The sequence below is a fragment of the Molothrus aeneus genome, chromosome 8 (genome assembly GCF_037042795.1).
Source record: "Molothrus aeneus isolate 106 chromosome 8, BPBGC_Maene_1.0, whole genome shotgun sequence".
In the NCBI taxonomy this organism is placed as follows: domain Eukaryota; kingdom Metazoa; phylum Chordata; class Aves; order Passeriformes; family Icteridae; genus Molothrus; species Molothrus aeneus.
This window is the reverse complement of record NC_089653.1, coordinates 33,681,062-33,693,312: the sequence shown is the minus strand read 5'-3', so window position 1 is coordinate 33,693,312 and position 12,251 is coordinate 33,681,062. Positions and strand designations below refer to the sequence as shown.

The 12,251-nt window shown below is 43.6% G+C and overlaps 1 protein-coding gene across 1 annotated transcript in view; it reads right to left on the bottom strand.

Moving 5' to 3' along the window:
- DOCK1 (dedicator of cytokinesis 1) overlaps positions 1–12,251 on the bottom strand; it is a 277,491-nt gene that overhangs the window by 116,104 nt on the left and 149,136 nt on the right. Inside the window, exons 28-29 of the mRNA XM_066554638.1 lie at positions 6,334–6,435; positions 1,510–1,604 (exon numbers count right to left, since the gene is read on the bottom strand). Coding sequence (XP_066410735.1) covers positions 1,510–1,604; positions 6,334–6,435 — 197 coding nt within the window. The remainder of the gene's footprint in view (positions 1–1,509; positions 1,605–6,333; positions 6,436–12,251) is intronic.

The window sequence follows — 12,251 nt, the reverse complement described above, 5'->3', positions numbered from 1 at the left end:
CCTGCCCTCTGGCCCTGGGAGCCATTCCCTGGGTCCTGTCCCTCCATCCTTGTCCTCAGTCCCTTTCCAGCTCTCCTGGAGCCCCTTCAGGCCCTGCCAGGGGCCCTGAGCTCTCCCTGGAGCTGCTCCTGTCCAGGTGAGCACCCCCAGGTGTCCCAGCCTGCCCCTGAGGGGCACCAGCCCTGGAGCAGCCCCGTGGCATTCTCTGGATCCTGTCCATGGGCTCAGTGTCCCTCCTGTGCTGGGCTGATACAAGGAACACTCCCTGCAATGCTGACCACACTGTAACTGCCCTGTCTTAGCAAAGCCAGTTAAGGCATTGCAATGTCCAAACACAAACCTTCCCAATCCTGTTTCAATCTCTCCCAAACTTCAGGAACCCCAGAGTTCTCCTGTTCACAGGTAACACAGGCTGGGAGGGTTTCCCTACACCTCCAACACAGCTCCCAAGGTACTCGGAGCTGCTGAAGCAAAAACACTTTCAAAATTAATAAAGAAAGAAATCCAAAGGGTTTCAGATGTTCCTCATCAGCTCTCAATGTGCTCCTTATATCAAATACCAGGTGCTTCCCAAGCATTCCAAAGCAGCAGGAAGAACCCAAAGATGGCTCAATCTCCTGACTCCTATTTATCCAGAACAGATTTTATTAGGGAGTTAAGGGAACTACAGAAGCCAAGATTAAAGTTATGGTGCATTTTTATAAGGAGAGCAGGAGCTGTGGTTCAGGATTTTATATAGGGAAACACTGACAACTTTACAGCCATGGTAGCTTCCAGTAAATGCAGAAGAGATTTCTCCAGGCAACTGGTAAATATAATGTTTTTCCCTTATACTTTCATCTCAGTACACATAAAAGCATTTGACTCACTTAATAAAATGTCACCAGCATAAAACACTGCACAAAGGAATGCTAAATAATGACAGAACTGCAATTATTGGGGAAAAAATGAGCATTAGGAACATTTTCAGCCTCTTTCCACATTACTGGGGTGATGGAATTTGGATTTAAAAGCTTCCTTAATTCTTCTTGTAACACCAATGAAGACATTCCTGGACATACAACTCCATACAGTACCATCTAATGTGAGGTCATATGCAAAACATGCAACTCATCCTCCAAAGAATAAAATGAATTACTTTAAGATATGGATAGAAAAACATGTAATTCACCTTCCAAAGAATAAACTGAATTACTTTAAGACTTGGATAGAATTTTACTGCACCTGGAGTCAGCTCCAAAATCCAGGTTCTAAAACTGACACCACCCTAAATTCTAGGTGGCCTCCAAGAGCCCTAAACCAGGTCACTAGAACACTCCTCCAGAGCCAATGGTTCAATAATTCTTTGCATCAGAGGAGGAGGAGAAGGCAGGGCAGGCTGGCTGCAGATGCTGTTTCCAGGCAACCCAGGAGTTGTGGAGAGCTCTGGAGCTTCTCCCTCTGCACTCAGGAGAGCTCTGGAGCTTCTCTCTCTGTACTCAGCTCTGGAGCCTCTCCCTCTGTACTCACTTGTTCTGCATCATGTTCATGATCACCCAGTCGAAGGGGTAGACGTTCTTCCCAATCAGGTTCTTGAACATGATGAATGTCTCCATCAGGAAATCCTAAAAGAAGAGATAATATTTGGAGAAAATGGGACCAAGGAACTCCAAGGGGTGGTGGCAGTTATTGATGGCTGCACTCCAAAGGGGTCTTTGTGCTCTGCTTCCTCAAAAAGCTGTTTTTCATAAAAAGCACACCTGAATCCTACTCCAGCACATTTATACATGATGCCCATAAATCCTACAATAATTCTATTTCAGAAATTATAAAAACAGTAATCCCACATTTAAGCAATGGGATTCATCAAGGGGATCAATCATGGGATTCATCAAGGTCAAGCACTGGCTCACCAATTATCCAAAAGGAGTTTTTACTGGAAAAAACATTTTTTCCCCATGCTATGGACAAAACCTCCTAGTTCCTTTGTGTATGGTGACCCACCTGTCATGACACGCTCTTGGGAAGTTGATAAAAGCACATTGGTTCATGGAAAGAGGAAAAAAATCAAAACTAAATATTTATTTAACTCTTAGGATTGCACTAAAATACTCCCTGAAGTCAGACTAGGAATAATCCCTCCCTTCATGGATATTCTCCAGAAATTGAGATTATTTATGTGTTAAAATAAAAACATCTTCCAGCTCAAATCATCACCTCCACCTGGGGCAGAGGACAAAAATGGTTTGGACATCCCAAAACTGGGAGGGATCCTCCCTAAAGGGAGCAGCAGGAATTGCTTCTGTAAGTGAAAAGCTGCCCAAGAACAAGTTAATTTAACAGCATAAACCAATTTATTTCCACACAGCTATAAACACACAGTTCTTTGGACCAGAAACTTTGTGTACTTTACAATGTAAATCATCTCCTACTATTTGGGAATCTGTAATTGCTATCTAACAATTTCAGTAATATCAAATGCTGTGAGAAAGATAAAGGGGAAAAGAGAACTTCATGCAGAAAGTCCTTGATCCACTTCACACAGAGATAAAAATGAACTTTCATTCCAAGGTTAGAATATCTTCCCTTTGATACAGTTTCTCAGCAATGGTATTTATCTGGTCTATCTTTAAAATGTCAAATGCCTACAAAAAAAATCCCCAATATGTTCCATCAACTGGACTTTTAACTAAGACTGGTTTCTGTGTAACCTTTTCAGTGAGAAACCAATCTGAAGTCCTTGCTCTCATCAGTCTTTCTTCAGCTCTGAGAGCCAGGATCTTCAGCAGATTTATCTTTTAATCCACTGCTCTGTTCAAATGTTTTCCTGGCTCAGAAATTCCCCATCAGTGGATGCAGGGAGCTGCAGGGACCCTGAGGACGCAGCTTGGAGATCAAGAACCCCAGAATCCCTGACCGGTTTGGGTGGGGATGGACTTTAAAGCCCATCTCATTCCACACCTCCCACTGTCCCAGGTGCTCCCAGCCCCAGTGTCCAGCCTGGCCTTGGGCACTGCCAGGGATCCAGGGGCAGCCCCAGCTGCTCTGGGAATTCCATCCCAGCTCCTCCCCACCCTGCCAGGGAACAATTCCCAATTCCCAATCTCCCATCCATCCCTGCTCTCTGGCAGTGGGAGCCATTCCCTGGCTCCTGTCCCTCCATCCTTGTCCCCAGTCCCTCTCCAGCTCTCCTGGAGCCCCTTCAGGCCCTGCCAGGGCCTCTGAGCTCTCCCTGGAGCTGCTCCTCTCCAGGCTGGTCCTTCTTGATCCCCATTTTTCTGCTGGAGGTTCTCACTTCCCAAATATTGCTGCAAAAGCACTTTGTGCAAACATCCCTCCTGGATTCAGGGAAAATGAGCTCACATGGGTTTGTATGATTTAAATCAACTCAGCTGATTTTGACCAGCTGACAGCTGCTCTGGGCACCCTGTGCCAGGGCCTGCCCACCCTCACAGCCAGCAATTCCTTCCCAATCTCCCATCCATCCCTGCCCCCTGGCAGTGGGAAGCCATCCCCTGTGTCCTGTCCCTCCAGGCCCTGGTGAATATTGTCTCTCCATGTTTGTTCTTTCACAAAGCAATGTGAAATTTCCCCTCTCTGGAGTCATCCCAGACCCACCTGGGCCCTGCCCTGGCAGGGGTTGGACTGGGTGGTTTCCAGAGGTCCCTTCCAACCCCAGCTATTCTGGGATTCTGGGAACTTCCAGGGTACTGGGTTCCACCATGTGCAGAATGCTCCTGGTGAACGAGCTCCTCTGTCATTTTATCACACAACATCAGCAAGGATCACAGAATCCCAGAATTCTGAAGTGGGAAAAGAGCCCCAGGACCACCAAATCCAACCTCTGACCATGCCCAGTGAACCAGATCCTGCTGCTCTGACATGGATGGACAGCAAGTCTGGAGCTGTTCCTGGTTCAGATGTGACCACTGCCACCACTCACCCATCCCACAGCCTCTCCTCCAGCTCAGGAGAATCTGCCTTCATTTAAGAGCTCAACCTGCAGATTGCCTGCTTGTTTTTTCTGTGTTTTGGTGACAGAATTCCATTGATGATGATTTGGTTCCTTCCTGAGCCTGGGGGTTCTGACCTACTTTGCTGATTCAGCTCTGCATTTCCATCCCCTGATATTTACATTTTAATAACCCCACGCTCACCCAGGTACTTTAAATAATGCTCTGTAACAACTGAGCTAATTATTGATCAAATAAAAGGCTCCTGATGCTCACCTGGGGTTTATGTATTCATAATATTGCTCTTTTTCCCATTTTATGATTCTCATAGAAAAGAAAATGGTTTGGATGAATTAATCTCATTTTATGAGGAAAACTCAGGGTTTTTGAGGGGCTGGGAAGAGAGGGAAGCCACCAGGACAAGAAAAATCTACTTATTTTCAGAATAACTGGAAGCAGGACAAATATTTCTGAACATAAAAACCCGTACTAAAGGAGGAAGGGTTACAACTCCTGCTCTCTCTCCAACTACAAATACAAATCCTGTTTAATAGGAAATAGAATTCACAGCAGGTAAGACCCCTAAAAAATCCCCATCCACTGATGGAAAGGAAACAGCCTGGGCTCAGCCTGAGATTCTCCACATGGCAGAACATTAACAGGCATCTTTTGTCAACTAAACCACATGTGTCTCAAATAAAAATATTTTTTACCAAGTAAAAAGTGGGAAAAAAAATCAGTTAGTCCCAGAAATAACCTCCCTGATCTCAGATAATATTTCATCTCAGGATGACAGCAGAATCACAGATTTTGATTTTACAGAATCACAGCAGAGTCTGGACTGGAAGGGATCTTAAAGCAAGAAATTCCTCTTTGAACAGACATTCCTTAATAAATCTAAACTCTCTATTCTGCAGAGAGGTAAAGGACTGGTTTTATTGCACTCCACCTCATCTTTTTGAAGACTTTTGAGGCCAAATATGACCATTATAATAATCTAAACCTGCCACCTACATAACACAGACCATAAAGTTTCCTCCAGCACTTCCAGCCCTGAGCTTCCAACTCCTGCTTGAGCAAGAGCAGAGGCTGAAGGAAGATTTAAGGGTCTCCAGTGGTGAAAAAGAAACCACAGCTTAAGTTTTCCCTTTTTCTTGCCTTTTTTTTTAAGAAAAAGCTTTTCATTGCTGCCTGGCTGAATTTAGTCCCAGTTCTAAATCACTGCTTTGTGATTAAACTGAATCCTCTGCAACAGGAGGTGCAGTTGTCACCTCCAGCTCTGGGTTTAAAAGCCAAGACTCCTGGATTTCAGTTCTACTGGCTGAGTCAAATGAGAGTGGCACAAAAAATTGCTGGGTTAAAGAAGTGGAAAAATCATAGAAAAACAAAGAGAAAGAAAATTTAGTTTACTCCCTGTAGTTTCCTTTACTCACAGGGTTAACAATGCTCTGCCAATAAACCTCCACACCTTAATGAATATTATTTAAAATCACCTCTGAGCTTTAGAGATGCAGGTGCAAAAAGAGGCTGAGAAATGGAGCAGGGCAAAGAGCTCAAACCTTGCCCAACGCAGGCAGAAAGAAGAATTACACAAATTCAAGACAAACTGGGAAGTCCAAAGATGAAAATTACACAAAGGAAAGGTCCTGGCATTGTTCTGGTGGGGCTGGAGGAAGAAGAGAAGCTGAGGAAGGATCCAAGCCCAGCTGGGAGCTGCCTGGGGCACCCCAGGGTGGCAGAGGGGATGGGTGGTCACTGCCTGCTGGAGCTCAGCCAGGGAGGTGGGTGTCCCCTGCCAGCCCTGCCTGGCCATATGGCAGTGGCACTTTCAGGTTATTACAGAGTTATCTCCTCAGCTATAAACTCCCTTCTATTGTGCTTTAATTAACTTGGGTTGTTGCCTTAGCCAGGCTACCCAATGACTCTGAGAAGACAAATTGCAATTATTATTGCTTATTTAACAACTAAGGGCATCTTTAAGGTTAAAGTGTTTTGCATAAAAGGGAAAAGGGAAAGTGAGCAGATCTCTAAGTAAAAGCTCCTTCAAGAAACAAAATCAGGACATCTGGAAGATTTAACACTGAAAGTTCCTTTCCTAAGAAAGCCTTTTTTATATTCTTTTTCTTCTTTCCTTACCAGATTTTAGTAATGTCTCATCACTATTTTTACTGCTTTCTTTTAATTGCCTCCAATCCACTGTCTCATGTTTTAAAATACTGAACAGCTCCAGCTGTACTCCTGTGCATGTCACAATGCCTAAATAATTATTTTCTATTAAATCTGTAATGCCAAACACATTTTGTTCACATCTCACAAGTGCATTTAATGACCAGTAACAGGAAAAAAAAAAAACAAAACAAGCTGAGCCATCTTATGAAGAGATAAAACAAATGAAACTCACCACAACATCCGACCTCATCTTGCCAAAAGTCTTGATTAAATGAGCATAGTGGTAATCCTCCATTTGCCTCAGGATGGCTGTCATGCAGGCCACAAAACTCCCCTGGCAAAAAGCAAAGGAAAGGAATCCATTATTTAGGATAATGCAACATAATACTGCCTAGCAAAACATAAAATTGCTAGAGAGAACCACAGAATGCAGTGGAGATAATTCTATCATTAAAATTCATTAATGGATATGCAAAATTCTGTCAAGGAAACAAAAAAAAACCCATCTCAAAAAGTTTCCAGTTTCCAATTTCATGGGTTTATCACCGAAGCTTTTGCGACATATTCTTCATCTAAAAATTGCTCAGACATTAAAGTGTCTGCAAGGTAATAAACAGCACTCCTAAAAATATCACACAATATCAGCATTTGCATTTGGAAAGTCAATATTCTGCTCAAGGAAGAAATCTTTTCAAAATTATCATATTGAGCATTGAGCTAAAGCAACCCCAAGTTTTCATTTCACTGTGTGGTATTTTCAGATACAGCGATGCTTAAAAAAAACACCACCAAAATCCAGTGAATTCCATCAAACCAGAAGAGCAGCACCATCCAGATCTCTCTAAAAACACAGAAAGAGTAAAAAATGACTAAAAGAAAGTTTAGTTTTTCCTTGTGGTGGGTGAAAGTGCTGTAGTAACAATCCAATCCTTTCCCAAGGCTCCTAGATGTAGTAAAATCCCATAAATGGGAGCTTCTTGTGCAATCCCCCTCTCTGCCTATCTGCTGAAAGCCTGCTAATGATGTCCACATCTTTTCTGGTCTTTAATGCCGGAGGAAAAACATTAAAAATTGGTAAAAACCCCATCAGAATGACTTAGAAAATAAGTGATTCTTTCTGTGGTTTGATAGAATTGCAAATCCCCCTTTCTGTGCTGTTTTCCAGGTTATTCCATGCCACAGCCCAGAAGAACACTCAGGAATTTTCTCTTCATAAAGGCACAGAGCCCTTATTGTTACCTTTAAGTTCAGCATTAATTTCAATTTAAATTCTTTATTTCCACATCAATCCAAGTAATTGAGACTAAACCTGAAATGACACCAGGTCACCTGCATGTGCTCTGAGCCCTCTTATTTACAGAATTTACAGGTTAACCTTGAATTCCACCTATCAGCACTCCTGGAATTTGCTTTTCTCCTGCAATGGAACTGAGATCTAAACCCCTACAGGACTGATTTTTTCCATGTGGGAATATTGGATTTTCCAGAGGATGCCAAGCTACTTGATGGGAGCTCTGTGGCACCTGCAAACTCCATGAATATGGAAGGGAAGTCCACCTGAGCTGCTGCTCTGGGACATCAAAAGAACTTTCTAACAAGAACAGAATCTGGGGCTCTACAAAGACAATGCTTCCAACTATGAAATGGAAATAAGACAGGACCATCTCAGAAACCCAAACATTAATTGTCAAATCAGTGCCTAACGAGCTCCTGGCACAGCAAACACTTGGTTTGATAGGAGCCAATAGGAGAGTTGGTTAAAAACCTGGAATGGCTGCTGGAGTTAAAAATAAATACAAGAAGCAAATAGAAATGGAACACAAACAGGAGGGGATTCTGTAGTGCTGTAAGTTTTAGTTAGAATGACAGAAACTTGTTCAAGTTTGTAGTTTCAGCTCAGGCTGAGCCCCCAAAGTGTTACTGAGCAGGTTGGGTGATGGTCTTTAAGCAGTTATCAACACTTCTTCCCATTTGCCTGCATAAAAATAATGATTCATGCTCATCTTGGTGTTTATTTTGGTGAGAAAAACCCTTCCTTTGATACAGAATTGTTCCTTGAAGCCAGCATTGCATCACACACACACATCCCTGCTCCAACACTGATCCGCTGATCTCCACCTGCAAACCACTGTTCAAGGCCCTGCTGAAAGGAAAATCTATTTAATATTAGGAGGAAAGTACAACTACCAGTCATCATTTCCTTTGTGAGGTATCACTTGCAGCCAGCACACTCTTAATTACAATGCTAATAAAGGTTTGTAATTATTTAGAGGTAATATTTGTACTCTAGGTGTTTTTAATATGCTCTAACTAGTTAGCAATAGCTAACAACATGATTAAATTTTAATCTTAAGTTGATTTTTAATCTTTAGTTGTATTTGGAGATCATGGTCATCATCTACAGACCAGCACTGGAAGCAATATATAGAAAAAAGGTACCTAATTCTCTAAAAAATCAATTTCAATTTGAGCCATAGGAATAATTGCAAAGCTGTGTTTACCCAGGCAGTCCTGCAAGGGGTTTCCATTGTGCTAGGCATTTCTCAGCTATTTATTCACTGAAATAGTGGCAGGCTTTACCCTGGAACTCTCTCCCTGTTGCAAAGCTCAGAAATGAGCTGGTCACACAGAGAAGAAGATCATTAAAGAATATCCACTAGAGAAGCATTTTGCAAGCAGATTGCTGCAATTCCTGCCTCTCCTGGATTGTTTCTTCCCAAACCAGGGCCACTGAGGGTCCCCCTGGGCCAGCAGGGTTGGGAAGTGCCTGGTGGGAAAGGCCCTGGGGGTGCTGAGGGGTTGGAATGAGTCCAGATGTGCCCAGGTGTGCCCGAGGCCACTGGCACCTGGATTGGAGCAGGATTTGTGTGACCACAGGCAGCAGGAACTGCCCCCTGTCCCTGATTCCTGAAGCTTTTCCCAGGAGCATCACACCAGGAAGGGCAGGAGAAAGACTCAAAACAAAGCAGAATCCTCCCCTAAGGCACAGAAATTTCTCTCTGTGTATAACAGTGTTCCCTGTGCTAGCACTGCTGAGGGACCTCCTGGGGACAGTTTGGATCCTGCAGGACAAGAGGGACATGGAGGGGCTGGAGGGTGTCCAGGGAAGGGAACAGAGCTGGGAAGGGACAGGAGAATCCCTGAGGAGCCGGGCAGGGGCTGCAGAATCCCTGAGGGAGCCGGGCAGGGGCTGCAGAATCCCTGAGGGAGCCGGGCAGGGGCTGCAGAATCCCTGAGGAGCTGGGCAGGGGCTGCAGAATCCCTGAGGGAGCCGGGCAGGGGCTGCAGAATCCCTGAGGAGCCGGGCAGGGGCTGCAGAATCCCTGAGGGAGCTGGGCAGGGGCTGCAGAATCCCTGAGGAGCTGGGCAGGGGCTGCAGAATCCCTGAGGAGCTGGGCAGGGGCTGCAGAATCCCTGAGGGAGCTGGGCAGGGGCTGCAGAATCCCTGAGGGAGCTGGGCAGGGGCTGCAGAATCCCTGAGGGAGCTGGGCAGGGGCTGCAGAATCCCTGAGGGAGCTGGGCAGGGGCTCAGCCTGCAGCAAAGGAGGCTCAGGGGCCCTTGTGGCTCTGCACAGCTCCTGCCAGGAGGGCACAGCCGGGGGGGTCGGGCTCTGCTCCAGGGCACAGGGACAGGAGCAGAGGGAACGGCCTCAGGCTGGGCCAGGGCAGCTCAGGGTGGATATTTCGGAACAATTTCCTCATGGAAAGGTTTGTCCAGGCCTGGCACAGCTGCCCAGGGCAGTGCTGGAGTCCCCATCCCTGGAGGGATTTAAAATCCACGTGGATGTGGCACCTGGGGACATGGGGCAGTGCTGGCCTTGGCAGTGCTGGGTGAGGTTAGGTTAGGGTTCGGTGCAAGGTTGGACTCAATGATTTCAGAGAGGTTTTCCAGCCTTGATGATTCCATGATTTTCTTCTATGCTTGAAGTATTCTCAAAGCAAAGTCACAGGATCCAGGATATCTGCCCAAAGGGAAGCCACATCCAGCTCCCAAGCAGGATGAGTGAAAATTCTGCTCCATTAAAAGAAAACAAACCTAAACCCAACACCAAAGCATCTCTTTCTTTTTTTTTTTTTTTAATTCATGATTATTTAGAAACACATTTTATATCTAAAAAAATGAATATGCTATTCCAAACTGTGAAATTACTTCTGATTTCTCTAAAATTCAGTTCTGAGGGAAAACTTGACGAGGCACAGGAATGCTCAAAAATTACTTCTTTTCCTAAATCGCCTTTAAAATAAAACACTCAGTGTTCAAATGGCTCTTGAACAGGAACAAGAAGGGAAATTTTAGTTTTAAATAATCCCCACAAGTAATATATTAACACTGAGAAATTCCAGGATGAGAATTCCCTGCAGGAGAAACCACATATGCCAACATCTGTCTCCCTCAGGGATAAAAGATCCTGTTTTAAACAGGTTTGTCCATTTTCTCCCAGTGAAATATTTAAATTGAATATTAAGCTCTTTATGTATAGTGAGAAAATCTAGAGAAAACAAACTACACTCAGCTAAGTGATATCTTACTAAAATGTCCCTGTTACCATGGTCAGAAATAGATGAAAAAGTCTAAGTTTAATTTATTTTTTCCATTAAATTTTCCTTATGTGGCCTTAAAAGACTACACAGCTAAATAAATAAATGGATGAATGTATAATAAAAAAAAACTCAAACAAAATCCCTTGAATTAATTCACTACATTTTGGCTTTCAGAACATTTCCACAGAATTTGTTGGAAAGGATTTAAGTCCCTCACAAAGATAAAACGAATGAAGTTTTCTCTCTGCTTATAACTTGTATTCTCTCTACATTAGCAACAAATAAAGAACTAAAAATCAATTTTTATCAATTCTAGAAGCCACTCATTAAATTGTCACCACTTACGGACTCACAAGATAAAAATCCAACTTGAAAATGTCCCAAATTTCATTTTTTTGCCCCAATGTGAAAATGTAAAATCCAATTTGTCTGCAGACAAGTTTGCTCACTTCAATAATAGTTTGTTATGTAATTTATAGTATAATGGTATTACAAAACCCAGCATGAATAAGGCAGAGGACCTTCCATCATTTCTTCTCTTCAAGAATACTTTATATGATAAAATAGATAAAGATATGGATGAAAGTTTCAGCTTCCAGGGCATCCTGAAAGGAGTTTGATTCCTGAAGCTTTTCCCAGGAGCATCACACCAGGAAGGGCAGGAGGAAGACCCAAAACAAAGCAGAATCCCCCCTAAGGCAAAGGAATTTTTCTCTATGTATAACAATTCATACATGTATTTTTCACACTATTAAAACCAACATTTCTTTTCTCATAATAGAAAACCCGCAGTAAATTCAGCAGCACCTTCAGAGACAAAATTATTTCCTGGCTACAGCAGCAGGATAAAAACAAGTGCAAAACATTCCCATTTATCACATTTTTTACTGAACACACAGAATATTCCATTTCCTCAGGCCAAACCCTGCCTCTTGAACAAGAGAATAGAACATGTGAGCCTTTTTCCTTGCAGGAACAGAAGTTCACACCTGCAATAGTGGCAGTGATAAATATCTGGGCAGTCTCCTGCTGCCACAAACATTCATTTGAAGCATCTTTTTGCCAATCAAGATGCGGTAAGGTATTTTCAGTGACAAACTTTGCTTCCAGAGCTCCTGGAAAAGATGTGAAACCTCCTTTACCTGATGTGACTTAAGGAGTTCAGAACCTCCCCAAGCAGCAAAACCGATTTTAGGTCAAGCCAGGGAAGTCCATGCAGAATGCAGAGCTCTGACATGGGAGTTTAGAGGTGAAAATGAGTTTGTTTAGTCTTCAAACCTTGTTTTACCTCAAGAAGTGCTTTACAGATCCTGATTTGATCTTTGACAATTCCATCTCAATCAACAGAAAACTTGTTTTAAAAGGAAAACTTTTCCAGGACTGAGTCCCTGCAGGAGTGGATGCAGGGAAAGCCCTTTGGGAAGGAAAGCAAAGCAAAGGGGTTTTCACAGAGATCACAACCAGAACCCAGCCCTGACTGTGGCCCTGGCATCTGAAGGAGCTGACAAGAAAGATGGAGAGGGAATATTGACACAGGGAATGGCTCCCGCTGCCAGAGGGCAGGGATGGATGGGAGATTGGGAATTGGGAATTGTTCCCTGGCAGGGT